The sequence below is a fragment of the Callospermophilus lateralis genome, chromosome 4, assembly GCF_048772815.1.
Source record: "Callospermophilus lateralis isolate mCalLat2 chromosome 4, mCalLat2.hap1, whole genome shotgun sequence".
NCBI classification, from domain to species: Eukaryota; Metazoa; Chordata; class Mammalia; order Rodentia; family Sciuridae; genus Callospermophilus; species Callospermophilus lateralis.
Genome location: NC_135308.1, coordinates 153,993,308 through 154,016,652, shown reverse-complemented (window position 1 = coordinate 154,016,652; position 23,345 = coordinate 153,993,308). Strand labels below are relative to the sequence as shown.

The following is a 23,345-nucleotide window of genomic DNA, read 5'->3' as shown; positions in this document are numbered from 1 at the left end:
TTAGGGCACGAGGAGGGGGCAGCTAGGAGGAGACAAAGCCCTTGAGCACAGTGGGTCCATCTATTTGCCTGAGGTCAAACAGCCAGTCAATTACCCAGCCCCCAAAGGCATCTAGAATTCCAGACCATCCCTCCCCTCCCCTCTGCCAGACAGAAGTGTTCGGAGGCAGCTCAAGCCTGAATGAGCCTCCGGCAAGGAGGCAGCAGTCTGTGTGGCCCATCAGGAGACAGACTTCTGACTCCCAGCCAAGCAGGGCAATGGACCGCCTGACCCTCACCTCAGCCTGAGTCCGTCTGCCAGGCTCTGCAGTAAACATTCCAGGGATGCGCAAAACAAGCATTTCTCCCAGGAAGTTGAGGCTCAGCAGGGCCAGAGCTTCCTGGGTGGTATTGGTGTAATGTGAAGTGCTCTGAGTTCCAGGTGAGAATCAAGTTCAGGGCTGCTGGTTGGGCAGGTTGGACACTGTACAACGACCCCCCCCCCATCATAATCAGTGTTGATTTGTAAACATATTACAATGATATACCAGTAGGTGGCAGAAGAGTATCTCAAGGAAGGGACGCTCTGTGGACGTGAAGGTTTACATTATGCATTTACTCAGTCAACAGACATTTGGTCAGCATGTGCCTGTACCCCTGTACCTCGCATGTTGTGCCTGATACTGGGCACACAGTAAGCACTGAATCAGTTTCTGTTTTCCAGAAGCTCACAGGTGTTTGGAGACAGGAGATGGCAAGGGATGTATAATTACAAGGCTGAATGATAAGGGTTATAATGGCTGTGGGTACAACATGCTGGAGAAGCTGAGCAGGACACTCCGCCCAGCCAGCTGGGGCAGGAGAGGGATTCCGCCAAGGAAAACACCACTGTACCTGGCACCCAGGGGGATGTGGGCCAGAAGAAAGAGGCCACAAGAAAGAAGACGTAGTATCCTAAGCTCATGCAAAGGCTCAGAGGCTGTAAGAATGGCAGAGGCATTTAGGGGATCACGGGAAGTTGCGTATGTCTATGAAGCAAGTGCAGATGAGCTGATGAATGAGAGTGGGCAATCTCATCCACAGGACCCAGATCAGGAAGGACCCTGGACCAGTCCTGAAAATCCCAACGTACAAAACCACTCGGAGGTTATGAGGGGTTGAACTAGGGCTTCTCCAAACATGAGGGAGGCTTAAATAGGAGGAGGATGTTAAGGGGCTTAAGTCGTTACATACAATGCCACCTATTTATATGTCATCATCCTTCACTCTTTGTACTTATGGGTCACGTTAAAGTGAAAAGAATCATAAATCATAGCTGGAGTCATACGGGGGCTGGGGTTGCTGCCTGTGTCATTGACTGGCTGTTTGACCTCAAGCCACAAAAAGATTGTGTTTTGTAGCCTGGCATGGGGGGCGCATACCTGTAATCCCAGTGGCTCAGGATGCTGAGGCGGGAGGATTGCAAGTTCAAAGCCAGCCTCAGAAACTTAGCGAGGCCCTAAGCAACTTAATGAGACCCTGTCTCAAAATAAAAAATAAAAAGGGCAAAGAAGGCTGGGGATATGGTCTTAGTGGCAAAGCATCCCTGGGTTCAATCCTTGGTACCAAAAAAAAAAAAAAAAAAGTTTGAGTTGTGTTTATTTGTGGCTCCTATCTGCATGGACCTGGACCCATCTCACTGACTAAACTTTCAACAGTTCTTTATTGTTGGGGATTCTGCTTCAGGGCCTGGGTTACACACTTTGAAGCCTAGCGTGTGCCAGGGACTATTCTAATAAGTGTCTTATTCCATTAAATCCTCACAGTTACCCTGGAAGGTAGCTACTCTAATTATCCCAATTTCTCAGATGTAGAAGCTGAGGCACATGGCCCATTCCTTGGCCCATCCCCTAAGAGGCGTTCAAGGAACAACTATTGGAGGGGGGTGGATGAAACTTGGTCCTGTGGTCGGGGCCATTCACAGACCTGCACGGGAACCCTCAGTGGTACAGGACGGAAAGCAGGGAGGGAGAAAGATGATGGAGGATCATGGGTAATGACTGAGAACTGGCGTTGGGGATCCCCGGGCCGCCATATTCTGGGTGGAACACCAGGGATCCTGAGTCTAAACTCTGAGTCTTTGAAGTCATTGTGAAGCTGTACTGTGAAGGAAGAAGGGCATACATGTTTTATTTAAACGTTTGCTGGCTTTATTTTTCCATTTAAAATATCAGGCATATGACACCCAGATCCCCATTTGCTGTTTTTTCCTTAGGTCCCACAAATACTGGAGCTGGGCCTGTCCTGGTGTCTGGAATTGGCCGACATCACCGCAGAGGATTTGTGATAAAACTCACAAACTGTGTGAAAAGTCTCCCTTTGTACGGGGCCGGCTGCACACACATTTTATTGAAGAGCATCGCTGAGAGATAAAAAGCAAAATCTTGCTTTCAAGTCACACTCGTAGTTCCTGTCCCAGGAAGGCCCAGCCTCAGTGTCATCTCCACCCTTCAGCATTGTAAGAAAAAGAGGCACCAATCTCAGAGCTGTCAATCAGTGAGCTCTGCAGCTGGGAAGAGATGGACGGTGCCGGCATTGACAGTGTGGAAAGAGGGGCTGAGGATCTGTAGAAAGGATTCTTTCACAAAGGGAAGGTTGAAAGATAGTTGGCAACTTCCATGTTCCAGGGGAAAGAATAGAAGAAGAAACCAAGGAGAAGCCTCTTGATGTGATGCGTACAGACTGTTGATCAGAACCCAGTCACGTGGTCACACCTAGCTGGTGGGAAAGTTGGGGTGTACAGTTTTATGTGCTAATCTGTAAACTCTGTTGCTGTGGAAAAGGGGAGAATATGTATTGGAGGGGAAAGAGTTGACCCTGTCCCCCACCTGAGGTCTCAGGAAGTGCCTAACACCGTGCCTGGTGTCCCATGAGTGACTGAGGTAACTGAGAGTTTCATTCGACCAACAATCAAAAAAGAGCAAATGGAAGCTTTTGTTACTTTTGCTTTGTAATGTGGCAGGATAGCTAACCCTATAAGCCCTCTGTTTTAGTTAGTTTCTGTGTCACTGTGACCAAAATATCCAACTAGAACAACTCAGAGAAGGGAAAGTTTATTTGGGGTTCATGGTCTCAGAGTTCTCAGCCCATAAATGGCCAACTCCATTGCTCTGGGTCCAAGGTGAGGTAGCCCAATATAATGGAAGGGCCTGGAAGAAGGAAACTTCTCAGCTTATGGGAAGGTCAGGAAGCAGAGTGATTGTAGGGAGAAGGGGCCACAGGGGAGCTGTACCCTTCCAGGGCAAAACCCCAGTGTCCCTCCTTCTGCCATGTCCCACTTGCCTCCAGGTACCCACCAGTCATTCAAACCAGGAGGGACTGAGAAGGGCACGGCTCTCACAACCCAGTCACTGTACCTCTGACTACTTCCTGCATTAACAGGAGCTTTGGGGGGACACCTCCTATCAAACTATAAGATTCCACTCTGGCTTTAGAAGCACGTGTCCATCTCACAATGCAAAATGTATTTTGTCCATCTCCAAGAGTCCCATGTCTTAACAACATTAGCATTATCCAAAAGTTCAAGTCCACAATCTTCCCTGAGACTCACTTTTAGCTGGGAGCCCATGTAAAAATAAAAAGCAAGTTCCATATATCAAATACAGTGGCACAGGTTACACATTCCCGTTCTGTTCTGTATGTCTGCATGGGCGTAGGAAGAAGGGATGGGGTCAAAGCAAGACTAAAGACCAATTGGGTGAATGTGAGTTTCTATAGTTCCATGTTCAGCATCCAGAACACATGGCAGTGAGATGTGGTCTCCAAAGTGCTGTGCAACCCTGCTCCGTGGCCTTGGGGCTTACAGCCCATGTGCCCTCTCTCTTAGCCTGGCTCTCTACAGCCAGCAGCTTTTCTTGGCAGAGGGTCCACAATTCCTGGACTTTCCATTCCAACTTTGGCTTTACCTTCACAGTTTCATGCATTGCCCTCTCAGGGGCAGCCCACAGGGACGAAGACCCTGCTATACTTTGGCTGGCCTCCAAGGCCTTCCTTTGAAATCTTGGTGGAGTCCTCCATGACCCCTTAATTGGAACATCCTACATTCGTACAGAATCAGCACTGTGTAGATGACGTCATGGTCTGTCCACTCATGCAGTACCCAGGCACTTCTAGGTGCAGTGGCCTCTGAGTGCCTACATGACTGAAACAACCTGTGCCGGCAGGATGAAACAACTTCCCAAGCCGCTCTACACTAGCAGGTGGCCCCATAATCTCTTTTCAAAGACATTTTCCAGTCTATATCCTTGAACCTACAGTGGGTGTGGTCTTGCCATTTCCTGAGTCGTCCTCAAGCCATCTTTCCTAGTATCACTGTGGAAAGCACTTGGCATCTCTTTAGGGACTGTAACCTCTTCAAAAATCACAGCTTCCTTGGCCCCGGCTTTCCATGCACTTTCTAGTCAAACTGCAAGTTGTTGAAATTCTTTAGCTCTGCTTCCTGCTCCTGATTCTCACAGTGAACCCAGTTAAAAGCTGCCAGCAATATCCATGTTACTAACTGAATATTGTGCTGCCTTGAATTTCCTCTGTCCAATTCATCAGTTTATCACTTTTAAATTCAGCCTCAATAAAGAAGACTCTTAAGACACGGGCAAAATATAGACAAGTTCTTTGCCAGAATATAATGAGTGGCCTCTAGACCAATTCACAAAGAGTCTTCATTTTTTCTGAATTTTCATGGGCCCAGTCTTCATTCCTGTTCCCTTTCTGGTCTTCCTAGCTCCCACCAGAATTCCATTAAATTCCACTTACAACATTCTAAGGGTTTTTCAGCCTGCATCAGTAGACTTCTTAATTTTTCTTCTCCAAACCAGCTCCAAATGCTTCTGAAACACATGGTCAACCTGGTCACAGCAGTGACCCCCACTTCTTGGTACCAATGTGTTTTGTGAGCTTTTTCATCACTGTGACCAAAATACCCAGTAAGAACAACTTACAGGAGGTTAAAAGTTTATTTAGGGCTCACAGGCTCAGGTGTTTCAATGTATAGAAGGCTGACTCCATTGCTCTGGCTCCAAGAAGGGAAGCTGCTGGGCTCACAGTGGGCTCAAGAAGTGGAGACTGTGAAGGGAGAAGGGGCCACAGGAAAAATGCACCCTTCCAGGGCATGCCCCCAGTGATCCATCTCCCCTGGCTACAGTGGAGATAGATGACCTATCGTTATCATCAGGTCATTTAAACTAGGATGGGCTGAGTAGGTTACAGCTCTCACAATCCCATCGCTGTACCTCTGAATGATTCCTGCATTTGCAGGAGTGCTTGGGAGACACCTCACATACAAACCATAACACACCCAAACTTTAGCTGCTAGTTTTCAGGGTTGAGCAAAATTACAAATACAGAATTAGAAGACCTGGATTCCAGTGCCTTCAATAAAGTACTAAGTCTCTCTGAGCTCTAGTTTTCTCATCTATAGAGTAGAAATAAAAATGCCTACTTTTGGAGGTGGTGGTGAGCTTTAAATGGAAAAGGTTAAACATCTTTGAACTCATTTATTTATCCAACAGTTATTCATTGAACTCCTACTGTGTGTTAAGCACTCTGGTGGGTTCTGGAAATAGGATGATGAATCAGACAGGTATTTCCTGACCTTGAGGAGCCATATCATCATGTAATGGGACACGGGCATTTAACACAGTTATTAATTCTATTTAGGTATAGTTATAATAAGCCATATGAAAGAGAAATGGAAATAGAGTATGAAAAATAATTCTTATCAGAATAAATATAAAATATGGGTCAGGGGCAGGGTGCTTGTGGGAATAAATGGGCAAGTGGATGGATTTAAGAAATAAATAGAATATAAAATCAATGAGGATAGGCAGGGAGAAAGAGGTCACAAGAATGATTTCTATGTTTCTACTTTGAGCAGTAGGTAGGTAGTAATGCCATTTACAGATAATAGGGGCAACAGAGGAATGTAGAAGAAAGTTAAAGAAAGCATCACTTTCTTTGACTTTCTCCTACATTCCTCTGTTGCATAATGTCTAAGTCCTATTCATTTTTCTGCAAATGACATTATTCATTCTTCATTATGACTGAATGAAACTCCATTGTATGTTTGTGTGTGTGTGTGTGTACACACCACATTTTCTTTTACCATTCATTCATTGACGAATACCTAGCCTGGTTCCATAGTTTAGCTATTGTGAATTACACTGTTATGAAAATGGGCATGCATGGCACTATAGTATGATGACTTTTATTCTTCAGGGTAACTACTGAGAAGTGGTACAGCAGGGTCATATGGTGGTTCCATGCCTAGTCTTTTGAAGAGCCTCCATACTGATTTCCTTAGTGGTTGTGCTGATTTGCAATTCCACCAACAGTGTAAAAGTGTTTCTTTTTTTCTGCATCCTCTCTAGCATTTATCATTGTTTGTATTCTTGATAGCTGCCATTCTGACTGGAGTGAGATGAAATCTCAGTGTAGTTTTGATCTGCATTTACCCAATTATTAATGATGTTGAACATTTTTTTCATGTATGGGTTGGTCATTTGTATTTCTTCTGTCTAGTTTATTTGTCCATTTGTTAATGGGGTTATTTGGGTTTTTTGATGGTAAGTTTTTTGACTGTTTTATACATTCTAGATATTAATCTTGTGTTGGAAAATTCTAGATATTAATCTTATGGTGGAAAAGTAGCTGACAAAGATTTTTTTCACATGCTTGAGGTTCTCTCTTCATGCTCTTAATTATCCTGTTTACTGTGCAAAAGCTTTTTAATTTGTTGCCATCCCATTTATTAACTCTTGGCATAATTTCCTGAACTTCAGATCCTATTGAGAAAGCGGTTGCCTGTGTCTATATGTTGGAATGTTGACCCTACAGTTTCTTCTAGAGTTACATAGTTTGATTCACTTTGAGTTGACTTTTGTGCAGGGTGAGAGATAAGGGTCTATTCTCCTTCCTTAACATGTATATAACTGGTTTCCCCAGCTCTCTTTGTTTAAAAGCCTGTCTTTTTCTGCAATGTGTGTTTTTGGCACATTTGTCCAGTTGACTATATTGGGTGAGTTTTTCTCCATCTTCTTTCGTGAACCACTGATCTATGTGTTTATATATAGATAAACAATACCATACAGTTTTTGTTACTGTATCTCCATAGTATTATTTGAACTCTGTAGTATAATTTGCTTAGAATTGCTCTTTTGGCTTAGAATTTCTTGGCTATTCTGGGCCTTTTATTCTTCCAAATGAAATTTAGGACTGTTTTTTTTTTCTACTTCTGTGAAGGATGTCATTGATATTTTGAGAGGGCTTTCTTTGAATCCATATATTGCTTTGGGGAGGATGGCCATTTTAACAATATGAATTCTGCCTATCCATGAACATGGGAGATCTTTCTATCTTCTCTGTCTTCTTCAATTTCTTTCTTCCATGTTTCTTTCTTCCACGTAGAGGTCTTTCAACTCCTGGGTTAGGTTTATTCCTAGGAATTTTTAAAAGGGGCCATTTTGATTGGGATTGTTTTCCCAATTTCTTTCTTTTTTATTGGTATATAAGAAAGCTACAGGTTTTTGTATGTTGATTTTGCAATCTGCTACTTTGCTGAATTTGTTTATTCTCTCTAACAATCTATTGGTGGAGTTTTTTTTTTTTGTATCTTTTATGTATTGGACCATATCATCTGAAAACAGGGAGAGTTTGACTTCTTCCTTTCTGATTTTTATCCCTTTTATTTCCTTTTCTTGCCTAATTGCTCTGGTAAGAATTTCTAATACTGTACTGAATAGGAGTGGTGAGAGTGGCTCTCCTTGTCTCTTTCCAGACTTTCAAGTTTTTCCACATTCACTATGATGTTGACTTTGGATTGTCATACATGAACTTTATAATGTTGAGGTAGGTTCCTTCTAAGCCTAGTTTCTTCGGTGATTTTTTTTTTTTAAATCATGCATGGATGCTGAATTTTGCCAAAGGCTTTCTGTGATTCTGTTGAAATGACTAAGTGATTTTTGTTCTTAATTATGTTTGTATGATGAATTCAATTTATTGATTTGTATATGTTAAGCCATCTTCACATCCCTAGGGTGAATACAACTTGGTCATGTTGGACAATCTTCTTAATATATTTTTAATATGATTTGCTAATATTTTATTAAGAATTCAACATCTAAGTTTGTCAGGGATATTGGTCTGTAGTTTTCTTTCCTTGCTATGTCCTTATCTGGTTTTGGTATGAGGGTGTTACTAGTTTCATAGAATAAATTTGGAAGTGTTCCATCCCTTTCTATTTTATGGAATAATTTGAGGAGCATTGGCAATAGTTTTTCTTTAAAGGACTGGTGTGATTCAGCTGAGAATTCATCTGATCCTTGGCTTTTCTTTGTTGGAAGGCTTTTTATTACTTTTTCTATTTCATTACTTGTTATTGGTCTGTTTAGGTTTTCTATGTCCTCTTGATTCACTTTTGGAAGGCCATATGTATCCAGAAGTTTTTTTTTTTTTTTTCTAGATTGTCCAATTTTTTTGAGTATACATTTTCAAAATAGTCTCTAATTATCCTCCAGATTTCTGAAATATCTATGCTGATTTCTCCTTTTTCATCTCTAATTTTATTAACTTGAGTCTTCTCCCTTTTTCTTTAGGTTAGTTTGGCTAATAATTTATCAATCTTGTTTACCTTTTCAAAGAACCAACTCTTTCATTTTATTGATGCTTTGTATTTTTTTCTCAATTTCATTGATTTCAGCACTAATATTAATTAATATCTTAATTAGTTGCTTCTACTGGTTTTTGGAAGTGTATTTTTTCCTTCTTTTTAAGGATCTTAAGATATATTATCAGTTTGTATATTTTGGATCTTTCTGATTTTTTCATGTAGGCATTCATAGCTATAAACTTTCCTCTTAGGACCACCTTCATAGTGTTCCAGAAGTTCTGGTACCTTGTATCACTATTTTCATTTGATTCTAATAATTTTAAAATTTCTCTCCTGGTTTCTTCTATACCCATTCATCATTCAAAAGTACATTGTTCAATCTTAATGTGCTAATTTCTGTAGAATTTGGTGTTTCGTTTTTGATTTTGTTCTGATTTCTAATATTTTTCCATTGTGATCTGATAAAATGCAAGGAATTATATCAACTTTTTTGTATTTGCTAAGAGTTGATTTGTGGCTTATAATGTGGTATGTTTTGGAGAAGGTTCCATAAGCTGCTTAAGAAGAACATAATGTGTATTTAAGCTGTTGTTGGATAAAATATTTAAGAGATGTCTGCTAAGTACATTGGATTTACAATATTTTCAGGTTCAAAGAGTATTTAATGAGTTTATGTCTGTAGACCTATATTAGTGAGAGAGGTATGTTGAAATCAGTCAGTACTGCAGTCTGAGTTTTTAATTCAAGTAGTGTCTGTTTCATGTAATTAGATAGACTAACATTTGGGGCATAAATATTTACTGTAATTATATTTTATTGTTGGGTTATTCCCTTTACTAGTATGAAATACCCTTTTATGTCTCTTCTGATTAGTTTTGCTTTGGGCTCTGCTTTGTCTGATACAAGCATGAGTAGCTATGGGGTCTCCATTTATCTTGTATATTAATTTCCATCCTTTCACTTATAGCCTGTGGCCGGTAAAATGAGTATCTTGCAAACAACATATTGTTGCATCTTTTTAAAATTTCATTTTGCCAATCTATGTCTTTTAATTGGAGAGTTGAGAGCACTTACATTTAATGTTATTTTATAGAGAGGTTTATTCATTCCCACCATTTTGCTTTATTTTTAATGTTTGAATTGGTCCAGTTTCTCATTTGCTTAGCTACTCTTCAAATGAGATTGTTCATCTGTGAGCTCTGGGATTTGTTTTTAATTTCCTCTGTGTGGAATATTTCTTTAAATCTTTTCTCTAGTGACTATTATAGCTTAGTAGTCATGTTTTTTTGTTTTTTTTTTTAGTTTTTACTTATCTTGGGGGGGGTATTTCTTCTTTAACTCTGAAAGAAAGATTTGCTGAATGCAGCAATCTTAGTTGACAGTTATTTTCTTTCAGAGCTTAGAACACATCATTTCAAGCTCTCCTGGCTTTTACAGTTTATGCTGAGAAATCAAAAGCAATTCTGATTGGCTTGCCACTAAATGTGGCCTGATATTTTTCTCTTAAGCCTTTTAAAATTCTATCCTTGTTCCTTATGTTAGGCATTTGAATTATAATGTGTCATGAAGAGATTCTTGTTCACTCTTGTCTATTTGGGATTTTGAATGTGTTCTGTGTATGGATATTCATCTCATCATTCTGTTATTATTTTCCTAAAGAGGTTATCCATTCCATGAGTCTGCATCTCACAACCATCTTCAATTTCAGTGATCCTTAAATTTGGTCCCTTAAAGTTGTCCAAGAGTTCTTATATGTTCTCTTCAAGGTTACTTATTTTCCTTAAAACTGTCCAAATGTTCAATGTTGGTCACTTTGTCTTCCATCTCTGAGAAACTGTCTTCAGCAGGGTCTGCTCTGTTAGAGTGACTTTTAACTGAACATTTTATTGGATTTATTGGGTCTTTCATTTCCAAGAAGTTTGCTTCTTTTTCAATATATCTTGTCTCCTTATTGAATTTTTCATTTGTTTCCAGTACTGACTTCCTTCATTCATTCAGTTGTTTTTCTGTTTCCTCTTGAATTTCATTGATCATTTTTATAATCATTCTTTTGAATTTTTTTATATTTTATCCACTTCAGTATCTTTGGAGTTAGTTGCTAGTGAATCACGAACTTTAGGAGGCCTTGTGTTCCCTTGTTTTTTCATATTTCTTGGATTCCTATGTTGGGTTTCATGCATCTGTTGGAAGAGATTTCTCTTCTATTCTTACATGTAGGACTTTTTAGGGCATGACCTTCATTTGCCAAAGTAACCTAGAATGATCTAGAGTAAGACCCCTTGTAGGTATGGTATCCACAGCCTTTGTCTTAATTGTCTCTGTTTTTGCTGTAGGAGTGAATGTCCATATTCACCTGAGGGTCCATCTCTAACTGTTCCTACTTGGGGCCAGGTTATTAGTTTGGATTTTTGTCTCTTCTATTCTTTAATACAAAGAATTAAAGTATAGCTGAAGTTTCAGGTGGTTAATATATGTATGGAAGGAGGTGTGCTGTCTTTTGGCTGGGTTCAGTTCAGTCAAGGAGTCTACCCTGTGAGCTTGTAGTGTGCCTGTAGATTCCTAGCACCTCACAGAAAAGTAGAAAACCAATAATAGCAAGCACTGAAGCCAACAGTCTACAGCATTGAAATAAATACCTGGTGCCTAGTAAGACATGCATAACACAAATCACCACAAAAACAGGAATGGTTGGGTCAGCAATTGCTGACAGCAAAAACAATAAATAACCATGAACTGGATGTGACATTAAAGTAAACAGCAGGTGTCAGCTGTGTCACCCACACACTGATAATTGCAACAACATTAATGGTGGGGGCAGGAGCTATCTGTCTAAAAGACAGTGAAACCAAATAGTTCTAAAAGATGGTAGAAATATAGTTCATTAATAGAAAATAACAATAATGTATATGATAAGGAGGTAGAAGAAAGCTCAGCATGCTCAAAATGTGAACAGAGGGAATGCAGAGGAGTTGTTGCGCATGATGGAGGAGAAAAATAGGAAAACAAAGTAAAGCAAGAGGGAACGAGAGGAATGTGGCTGTTGGTGGGGGAAAAAAGGAGAGAAGAGAATCATTCAGACATAAACCAACACAAAAATAAGACAACCCAAATCCTAACTCTCAAGAGACATCGCAAGGAAATGCACCATAAAATATGGTAAAAATGAGGAAACAAAGAAGCATGTGAGTATATATATATGCATATGTCCATGAAGCTATCCACCCATCAAAAACACCAACAAAAAGAAAAAAAAGAAAGGAAAGATTCTTAATGAAAAATAAAAGAGCTGTATTCACTGAGATGGTCTAAACAGTCACTAAGAATAAGTGGTCACTTCCTAGGCCCAGCTGTCCTTCTTTTCATTTCTTCTTGCACTGTTAAGGGGATGGGGTAGGAGGACTGGAGATTGTTGACCTCTTTCTTTATTTTTTTTTTTCTCTTTTGTTGTTGTTGCTCACTGAGCTGGCAGCTCAAGTGGCCTAAAAGAAACCCATTGAAATAGCTCTTATCTTCCCTTCTTATCAGTGTAAGGTTGGACGAAGTGGGAAGAGCCACGAAGTGGAGTCGTTCACACAGACCAGAGGGGTGCACTCGGGGTGCGGCTGGGGCACGTTCTCTGAGGGGAATTCCAGGGGGTGGGACTTAGAACTTCACTGGGTGGTACCTGCTCGAGAGAGATTAGATCCACACACGCAGGGGGCCAGCCTCGGCTGGGAGTCTGGATCTCAGGAGCCTCCTAGGAGTTCTGTTCCCAGGGTAAGGGAGCCCATTCTCCACATTCTGCTGCCCTTGAAGACAACCTTCCCAGGATGAGTCCCTGAGTATGTTCACACCCGCCTCATCCGTCCCCTGGCCCCTTCATCTGGTCCCATGAGCCACCAGACTCAAAGGCAAAGCTGTGCTCCCTTGTATTTTTCTGACTGAGCCCCTGGATGTGATCCCCTCTGTGCCCGTTTCACTCACTCTCTGCTCCGCACACCCCAGGCCACAGGGTGGGCACAGCCGGGACAGATTGGCAGGGCTGGCTGCCACCTCCTGCAGCAGCTGCAGCAAGGCCTCCTCAGACTGGCCCCCAGCTCAGCTCTGCACTTGCCAGTGGAGAAACACACAGCGTTTTCCAAACACGGGTTCACTCTCCAGCCCTTGATCAGCTAAGTGCAGGCTGCTAGTCTGTGGGCTTTTCTAGTCTGTGGGTTTGTCCATGCCACACCTGCCCCGTGTGTTCCCTCTGTGCGTTATCCTTCCCCTCGATGGTGACCGCACCACTGCTGCCACCTCTGCCACAGCTGGATCGGCTCCAAGGTACTCTTTCTTGTTCTTCATTCAGAGCACTCAAATTTCTGAGTCTCTAAGACCCTCTGACTGCCCAGAGTTGAATTTCAGTGAATTCTGGCTTTCACTTACCTCACTGAGAAGCACGACTCCCACTACTTCAATCCCGAGCCATGGAGCACCTAGAAACGCAGCCTTCTTCTAATCTACAACCTTGAACCCTGTGTCTGTGAATATCATCTCATTTAATTTTTAGGATAAACCTTAGATACATGTTGCACGCCTATTAATATCTTTTGGGGGGGGGTCTTTATTTGTTGTTTTTAGATATACGTGACAATAGAGTGTATTTTGACATATTAAACATGGAGTACAACTCATTCTAATCAGGATCCTATTCTTGTGATTGTACATGTTTCATTCACCAGTGGTGTATTCATAATTAACATAGGAAAGTTATGTCTGATGGAGTCTACTGTCCTACCTACTCCCATCTCCCATTTCCTTCATTCCCCTTTGTCTAACCCAGTGAACTTCTATTCTTCCCACCACCCCCTCACTGTGTGATAGCATCTGCATGTCAGAGAGAACATTCAGCCTTTGGTTTTCCAGATCCATCCATTTGCCAGCAAAAGTCATAAAGTCATTCTTCTTTAAAGCTGAGTAATATTCCATTGTGTGTATATATACCACAATATCTTCATCCATTCGTTGTTGAAGGGCACCTAGATTGGTTCCATAGTTTAGCTATTATGAAAAAAAAAATAACCCAATCAATTAACAGCTTTCTTCTGCAGAGGATAAAACTGAGACATAGGGAGGTCAAGTGGTTTGACAGCACCAGAATTCTGGGTCTTCTTCCATCTTCCGCCTGTTCTCTTTCCCTCCACCACACATTGCCTCTGAATAATGGGGCAGTCATCAGCCAAGAGGGGCAGTGAGAGGGAAGGCGCAGGCACTTCTTGGGTAAGGCCTTTGGGAGGAAGCAGTAGAGCAGTCTGCATCCTTACTCAGTCGATTTCTTCCTCTCCTTGCAGGTCCAAGTATTTCCATGGCAAGAGGGTGAATGGAGAGATTGAGATCCGAGTGGAACAGGTAGGTGGGAGTGGAGCCCTGAGCTCTACCACCCTGCCCTTTTCTAAGCTGGGATCCTTCCCAGGAGGAACCTTGATCCCCCCTTTTGCAGCCAAAATGAACTATGATTGCCAGAAAAAATCCTGCTTATACCTGGGAGTCTCATTAAATTCCAGAATTATTTGGTCCAGCAACTTCCAACTTCTTTTGTTTTAGCAGCACAACTTTTCTTCAAAGGAAATACAAAGTAGGAGCTCATTCTATAACAAGCTGAGCTGTTCTGATGTTCATGGGCATAGAGACCCCCAAAGTATTTCTATCTCATCTCTACTCCAACCTGTTCCCCGTGGTCCTGGAGACATCTCCTGAGAACCACTTCAGTAGGGAGTATAGTTTGGGAGGGTGATGTATTTGAATCCTGGCGCTCTCGATTTCCAGGTTTGAACAGATGTCTTCATCTCTCTGTGCCTCAATTTTTTTATATTGTTTTTGGGATTTAATTACTTAAAACCTTGAGAAAGAACAGAATTGAGAATACTAGCTCTTATTATGGCCAGTTATCAATATCCAGCCACCCCCCTCTTTTCTGGGGATGGGGTAGTGGGGATTGAACTCAGGGGCACTCCACCACTGAGCCACTTCCCAGCCCTATTTTGTATTTTGTTTAGAGACAGGGTCTCACTGAGTTGCTTAGGGCCTTGCTTTTGCTGAGGCTGGCTTTGAACTTGTGATCCTCCTGCCTCAATCTCCTAAGAGGCTAGGATTACAGATGTGTGCCACTGTGCCCCACCAGGTCCCTTGTTTTATGTAGAAAAAAAAAACACATAGGTGCTCAAGGGTGCATAGGAAGTCAGTGGCAGAATCAGGACTAGAAGGTTCTGGTCCCTTTAGTCCAGGTGAGGGGTTCCTCCCACTCGTCACGTGAGCACCCCCTTGCTGCGAGCACTCTGCTGGCCTTAGAGAGCACACTGGAGCCCGGACTCTGGAGGCAGCCTCTGGCTCTGAATCCCAGTGCCACCCCTAAGCAGCTGGTGGCATTGACCCTGCAGCCCAGAAGCTCCCTCCAGCTCTTCACCTGGACTCTTGGGGTGATAACAGCATATACCTGTGTTCATAGGGTTGCTGGGAGTGAGTTAGTGCTAAAGAGAGCCTAGGAGAGTGCCCGGTATACACTGGCACTTCATAAATGCTCCTCTTCCCCCTCCACCTCCTCCTAGTTCTCCTTCCTCCTCCTCTTCATCATCATCAAAGGCAAACGGTAAGTAAGAGAGATAAGGACCTGGTATAAAATTATTTGGGAGAAGCACAATTTTTAAAAACTGGGGCAAGGGGTCATGACATTTTCTCTCCCTGCACTTTTGGAGCTTTGTGTGGCAAAGGGAGAGAAAGGGCCCTCTGAGCATCAAATTGAATTGGCTTCGTCGCAAAGCACCTACGGTTTGAATTTCAATGTGATCCTGTGGCTTTCAAGGGGATCCAATGTCTACTGGTTTTTCTTCATAAAAAAAAAAAAAGCAGTTTATTTTTGTTCATTTTGCAAATATTTTTCAAATGTCTACTGCGCTCGCTGCTCATGTAGGGTATGAGGATCAAATCAGGGACCCCGTCCCAAAAAAGCTTGCGGTCTAGGAAGGGAGGTGCGGTGAGTCTTCACAGAGCTTCAACACAGAAGGTCAGGGCAGGGAGCCCAGACTTGGTGCCCCGGGCAGCAGAGGCCACCACCAAGGGAGGGAGCCAGGCCTCCAGCAGGGAGCGCTATGGAGATGCCCTGGAGAATGGATGGAACCTCAACCAGTGGAGATGGTCGCAGGGAGACCAGGTGAGATGGAGGCAGGGCGAGCAAAGGAGACCTAAGTACAGGGTGCCGAGGGGGGGGCACCCAGCTGGTTGACTCCTAAAGAGGACTTGCTCCTCCTCCCTAATTCCCTCTCTCGGTGAAGAGTGCCACCAGCTACCTTCCACCTTAGCCAGAAACCTGCACAGTCTCCTAGGTGCCCCCCTCTTCCTCCACCTCTACACCCTTCCACTCGCCAGAGCCTGCTGACTCTGCATCCATCATTCCCTAGAGCATCTCCCTCCCTCCACCCAGGGCCTTGCCCATGCTAGGCAAGCACTCTGCCCCTGAGCTGCGTCCCCACACCCTCATCTGAGTGTCTTATAAATCCACTTTCTACCCATCTCTGAGTTATTTTTCATACAAAGGCTAGAGTGACCTTTCTAAAAAAAAATTGTTCTCTAAAAGTGTAAAGTCCTTTGCCCAAAGACTCCTTTTCCGATCCCTATCTAAGTCAGGTAACCTGGTGACTCCTTTGCATAACACCTCAACTTTTCCTTCCTGGCTCTTATCTGAGTTTTGTACTAAGTGTCCAGGGTGGATTGTTTGCACGAGGCCAGGGAGCCTGGCTGTCTGGATCCCACTCTGTGAGTGGCACAGGGCCTGGCACAGATGAGAGCTAAGGGAAATACTTGCAGAATGAATAACTGATAGATTCCACAGATTCCAGGCTGCTCGTGGGTTTCCAAAAGCGATAAATCACTGCGCCTTAATCTTCCCTCAAAAATCTGAGGTTTCCGTAAACCATCTGGTACATGCTCAGTCGCCAGCTGAGCTGGCCCTGTCTCATCCCCTGGTGGCAACCCCAGGTGGGTGTCTTAATATCTCCCTTTCGTCTCAGCGCTGCCTTTGGCCCAACTTGTAGGTGGAAAATCTTTAAGCAGGGGCATCAGAGGGGACTGTCATGAGAATAACTCACCCAGGGGCCCTGGGGACAGACGCACAGCTGGTCTATGAGGGCTAAAATCATGCTGGGAAACCTTGGCTAATTGAGTCATCCTCATTTCCGGCCATGCCTCTCCATGGAAGCCAGAAGGTAAATCAGCCGGGAAACCAATTAGCAGGTCATTTGGTCATTTTTCCTCTGGAAGATACATTTTCCCAAGCCCATCTCGGAGCCTGAGTCTCTTCTCTTTGCCCATCTGGATCAATGGGTGGGTCACATAAGTGACCTCTCAGGAATCTCACAGGCATCCTCTAGCCTTGGGGAAATGGTTTAGGACAGAAGCCACTATTTAGTCTAAGCTGGCCTTGAATTTTGGGAGCTTGTCTCTCAACCAAGGGCCAAATTAACCAGATAATTGCACTGTCTGGGATTTGCTGGACAGGACGAAAGAGTTAGTTGTGGTTGGCCTAGAAGGAAGCCTCCACCCTTCTCTCCACCTTCTTCCCCTCAATTTAAAAACTGCGGGGCCGGGCTGTCAGAGCCAGGAATCAAGATGCCCTGGGGAGACCCGCAGGGGTCAGTGCATCCATTTGCATTCCATTACCCAGAATGCCCTGCTGCCTCTGTGGGGTCCTCACAGCAGGGTCCGAGGAGAACCTGAGAACATCAGGCCAGGGTGGTTGGCACGGCCAGCTCTCCTCTGTTTATATTTGAAGCAGAGGTTTTTCTTCCCACAGGCGCAGGTCACCCCTCTGTGGGACTTGGAAATGAGACTGATGAATGGATTAACATTAAGTAGTCTTGCAGTCTGGGAGGTCAGAGTCTCCAATAAAACAAAAGCATTTGAAATTCCCATGTTCGGCCTTTCCTCCGTGTTCATAGAGGTCCCAAAGCAGAAGGAACAGTCACACCTTGCTCCAGCAGGTAAGAAAGGCAAGAGGAGGAGGCTGGCCAGCCACAGAGTTACATGGGAATACCTCGCTCTCCCTTGGAGTCCTTGTTCTTGTGTGGTGTTGGAGTTGGGGTGAAGATAGGTAGAGATCAGTGTGGATTCCAGCGAAAGCTGTTGGACACCTCTTTCTTCTGCTCTCCCCATATTTCCTCAACATAAATATCTTCTGAAAGTAAAGGTGAGATTTTTTTTCCCTTAAAAAAATAGTGTAAATACTTTGGACTCTGAACAGATAGAGAATCTCTTCTCCAAAATACTTGAGACCAGAAGTGTTTCAGATTTTTTTTTTCAGATTTTAGAATACTTCTTGAGATGGACCCAGATCTGAACGTGAAGTTCATTTGTTTCACGTACACCCTCATGCACGTGGACTGGAGGGAGTGTCGTGACTGTCTTGACTGCAGCCTATCACAGGAGGTCAAAGGCGGAACTTTCCGCTGGTGGTAACACATTTATGCTCATAAAATGTCCGATTCCGGAGCATTTGGGGTTTGGGGTTTTCAGATTGGGGGTGCTCAACCTGTTTTCCTATTTCTTCATACCAATTTCAGCCTTCAATGCCTAATTCTTTCTGGGAAAACCTTTCTTAGACTAGATCTTAACTATAGACATTGACTACGACGACCATGTGATATTTCAAGAAATGATTATCAGCAGGATAAAATAGTGGTGGCTGGCTGTCAATTCCGTTTTGTGAGTTGGTAACAGGTTGAACTTTCCCCTTAGTTGGGAATGATTACATGATACAAAAGCACCTTGAATAATCTAATGGCTCTGTTTCTGTACTCCTTCTTTTTGGGGGGTGGAGGGGGTACTGGGGATTGAACTCGGGGATACTCAACTACTGAGCTACATCCCCAACCCTATTTTGTGTTTTATTTAGAGACAGAGTCTCACTGATTTGCTTAGTGCCTCACTGTTGCTGAGGCTGGCTTTGAACTCCTGATCTCCCTGCCTCAGCCTCCTGAACTGCTGGGATGATAGACGTGCACCACCATGCCCAGTTTGCACTCCTTCTTAATCATAATTTACCAATTACATTTGCTGATGAGTTGAAGCAGAATAGGAGGGAGAATGTGCCAGATTATATCTGATATGATCAAATTGCATAGGAATACAATACCAGGTCCCATTCTAAAACTCAGCTGCGAAAGACCAATCTTGAAGAGACTCAACATATTAAAATCACATGAGAAGAAGAAAAAAAAAAAGACCTAAGACTTAAGTTGAAGACAGCCTAATATTTGTGGGAGGAGATATGGCATGAAAGTTAAGAGTGTGACTTCAGAGTAAGACAGACTACAGACGGAATCTCAGCTCCGGCATCTTTTGATGGTCTTTGATCTACTTGTAATATCTCCAAGTATCAATTTCTTGGTTGGAAAAATGGAAATAACCATTTCTATCCCCTGGAGATACTATATGAATTAAATGAGTTAATGTAATACGCTCAGCGTAGTTTCTGACACCTATGGTAGATGCCCAATAAACAATAGTTACGGTTGTCACCCCCAAACTGAGGCTATTTCAGGCTGTGTCACCTACACGCAGCCTCGGGATGCAGAAACGTGATGGCCCCTAAGCTCCCCTCCCCGACACCAAATGTATGCAGTGTTCTATCCAGAGTCTAGCGAGAGATCCAGTTGTAGTGTCAGACCGTAAAGAGAAAATAACAACTCCGGAGGCCTCCTGAGGAAATGGGAATGGTAGGAACCAAGGCCCGTGAGACGAGAGGATCCCGTCAAGGAACTGGAGTGTTTGGCACAGAGGAAGAGAGGCCTCTGACGGGCCCCAGTCTACTCTACGAATCCCACCACTTGAACCAGTGGCTGACAAAGTGATAGCTACCGAATGTCGAGTCCTTACAAGGTAAAGCCAAGTGCTGTTCACTGTTGAGGTTGGCATCATTATCACCTCATCTTACAGAAACTGAGCTCAGAGCGCGAAGGGCTTGCCCACAGTTACCCAACTAATAAATGGCGGGAGTCTGGTTGAACCCAGTTAGCTGAACTTTACTGCATTTTCCTGCCAGCTTTGCTGATATCAAGACCGATAACCAGGAACCAGTATGTATTGGTTAAAGTGCTTTCCACACATAAACGTATTTCAACCTCACAAGGACATACTAAGATAAACGGATTCAAGCAAATTCATGTGGCAGATGAAGAAACTGGGGCTCAAAAAGGTTAAACCATCAGCAGAAATGAGCGATAGAGCAGGAATTTGAACCCTAGCTTGTTTCCCTGGGGTTGAGTTCAGGCTAATGGTGCAATCCTAGAGGATCTGTCCACCCCCAGTCGTGCCAGGGCAGGGGGGTAGGTTGGAAAGGCCAAAGAGGGTGCCCGAGACAGTGTGTGAGACGTAGTATTTATTGGGGAAAGTTTACCAGAGATCAGTGACTGTTCCAAGAAGAGTTCAGTGGTGACAGGCTGAGCCCTCAGTTCCACCCTAGTCCCCACTCGGAGAAGGGTCTTAGATGTCAGCCTGCAGAAACAGTGACATCTCCAGCATCAGCTGTCTCAACTTGTTTTCCTGGTTAGCAGCAGCCCCAGGAGAAACTGTCCTGTGGACGTGCAGGAAAGCTGCCTTCCACAGATAATGCTCTCTTGCCCTGCTTCCCTGTGTGCACAGGGAAACCACGTCCTTCAGGATCCTATGTGTCTGGACTTCCTGGCCTGGGTTAGCGCCTATTGTTCCTTTAGCTCGGCTGGGTTTTTTTGAAAACAGAAAAAGGGGCATTTGGGGACAGAGTGTTTTTGCCATCCCCTTTTTCTTTAGGGACAATACAAAGATGGATTTCAACTTGGTATAAACACAAGCTACTGAGCAGAGCCAACTAACGCTGAGTGGGACATTCTGTGACCTTGGTAGGTAGGGAGTGTCCTGTGCTGGAGATGCTCTGGCAGATATCAGACGGCTAATTCAGGGAGGAGTTCCCAGGAAATTCATTACCTAATAAGATTTTTAAAAAAGACTTTATTCATTTTTCTTTTTATTTATTCTGGGGAGTAAAAGTAACAAATTCCAAGAGTTAAAAATTAAAAAAAAAAAAAAGGTACACTGTGGCATCTGGAGAAAAGTCTCCCCGCAAACTTGCTTCTCTTTGGTGCAGCTAACCACTGGCGCTGGTTTCTCAGGCAGTTTCCTAAAGAGGTTTCCAATGCCATGTTCAAGTCCACATGTATACGTTTCATAAAGGGTTATTGGTCAGAAAAAAACATAAGCCACTCTAGGTATTTTGGAGGAGGATTTAATGAGGATTGATTACAAATGGACCCAAAGGGGAAGTCATAGTACCCAGAGCCACAGAGGTCCTCTGGCCACTGTTGTCACCACCACTGCTATTGTGGAAACTGCCACTGTGGTCACCAAAGAAACCCGAGCCCGCCCTCCCATGATGCCACAGGCCTTCCCCAACTCCTCCATCTGCTGCTGCTGTTGGAGTTTCGGTGGCTACCTCCTCCCTAACTCAGTTCCTGTATGAACACCTCCCCTTGGTAGGAAGGAACAAGACCCATGTGGCAAAAGAATCTGGGGAGCGTAAATTTGAGGGTGTCCATTCTGTCGTGCAGGAGAAAACCAAGGGGGATAGACATAGGCCTGATAAAGACGACGGTGACAGCCCCTCTCAACATCCACACGTGCCCTTCTGCTTCTCCGTACTCATTGAAACCCCAACTTTTCACCTAAAGCATCCTGGAGTTTATTCCAAGGGGGCACATGCAGAGATCTCGCTCTTGTTAACGATCGCCTGAGGTTTGTGTCCCGTCATAGTTCGTTTTCCATAATTTTACTGTTGCAGGAAATGCTGAACCTGTTAGCATATCTGTAGGATTCATTCCTTGAAGCAGAACAACTCACTGCACCAGCAGTGCACGTAGTAGACGCTACAGTGTACTCTAGGCATAAAGGACTCCCCACCCCTCGGCAGCTGCTGAAGTGCTCCCAGAAGACAGACCTCAGCCATCTCGTGGAAGTGCCTCAGGTGAAGAGCACTGCTTTGCCCAAGGCCATGTCTCTTTCTTGGGGACAGTTTCTCCAATGATATAAAGGCCCGGCCACTTCACCCCAATTTGAGACAAATTGAAAGGCCGTGGCATCTCACAAGGTCTCGGTGGAGTTGACAGAATCCCTGCTGGGACCCTGGCGTGGCTGGACTTCTCCGCACGCGGTCCTCACTCCTGCCTTTCCTCCACCGTCCAGCGACAGCCAATCCCAGAGCACCTCCTAATGAACTTCTCAAGCCAATATCCACCCAGAGTCTGCCTCTCAGAGAACACGACCTTCAAGAGCACATTTATAATTCTGATAGTTTTGATAGCTTCTGGCCAACCAGCCCCCATGGGGATTGCGTGGATGATCGGTAACACTCTTCAGACCTGGGTTTCTAGGACTCTGCAGGACCCACAGATTCTGGGGTCCATCCTGGGTAGAATGCTCTCTTGGTTCCAGGCCAGACATGGATGCTGAACTCTGAAGTGCTCCATAATTGGGTCTTCCTGTTTGACCTCCTTGGGTTTGAAATTCACCAGAGCTTGGCGTTTCTGTGCAGGGCCGAGTCCGACAGAATTCTGCCGCTCTGATCCAGTAAGCCTTGTTTTGTTAACACAATCCTGCAAGATTTATTTGTTTGGCTTGGCTTACCCTGACCTCAGACGTTCTGTTTTGTGTTATTTTTAAAAGCGTGCAGGTCTCCATGGAGGCCTTTCTCTTTTCAAATCTAAGAACCAGCTGGGAGAATTAAAAAAAAAAAAAAAAAAAAAAAAGGCAGGTGGGATCCTAGGACATACTCGCTGAACCATAACTCATCAGAAGAGCAAGCACTTCTCTCCTTAGCCATGGACTTGATTAATGTGGGTTTATCAGCTGCCTGGGCCTACCTAAGTCCACCATCGGGAGAAGTCTATAGAGAACAGAGAAGCGATAATAATGATGGTGTTAGCAAGCTTTTATTGAGCATTTACTGCATACTATGTGCCCTGTTAATTTCTTCCTGAGCAATAATTCATTTCATCTCCATGGCATACCTGGGGCTGAGGAGACTGAGGCTTGGAGAGCTTAAATAAATTTCTCAGGCGTGGCCACACAGCTGGTAAGAATGTAGTGAAGCTAGGATTTGAACCCAGGTCTGGCTTAACCAAAGGAGAGGTTAAGTAAAGTAGATCTATCAGAAGAGCTGTTGTTCTTGAATTTGTCTTTAGAAAGCTCTTTTGCTTTTCCCTTCTTGGCTCAGGTTCCTGGAGTACAAACCCCACAACCCCCTCCTATCTCACCCTGCTGTTTTGATCAACTGGATAAATTACAAATTCATCTGTGGTGTTCTAGGGAAGAACTCCTCTTTCCCCGACCAAGTCCGATGGCTCTTATTCATCTCTTGATGTTTCTGGCTTAGTGCTCAGCCCCTCTGTTCTCAGGGGTGTGTGTTCTCTGTTTTCCCCAAGGCTGCGTTCTGTTGTCGTTAAGCGTAGCTATGTGTCTCCGACCTATATGAATAGTATATCAACCTCTGGAGCCAGACGGGCTGGGCTTGAGTTCCTGAGTGATCCTGAGGAAGTAATTCAACTTCTCTGTGCCTCAGTTTCTTTGTACATTTAAGCAATAACAATAAACAAAAATCACTATAGCGTTGTGAGATTAAGTTACTGTTAGGGTTTGGTCTTGAATGTCCCCCAAGGGCTCATAAGTTGAAGACTCGGTCCGCAGTGCCA

At 43.9% G+C, this 23,345-nt stretch overlaps 1 protein-coding gene across 2 annotated transcripts in view; it reads left to right on the top strand.

Moving 5' to 3' along the window:
* The window catches only part of Syn3 (synapsin III), a 374,313-nt gene that overhangs the window by 14,413 nt on the left and 336,555 nt on the right, over positions 1-23,345 (top strand). For both annotated transcript variants that reach the window (XM_076853264.2, XM_076853263.2), the window contains exon 2: positions 13,929-13,986. In XM_076853264.2, the coding sequence (XP_076709379.1) occupies positions 13,929-13,986 (58 nt within the window). The remainder of the gene's footprint in view (positions 1-13,928; positions 13,987-23,345) is intronic.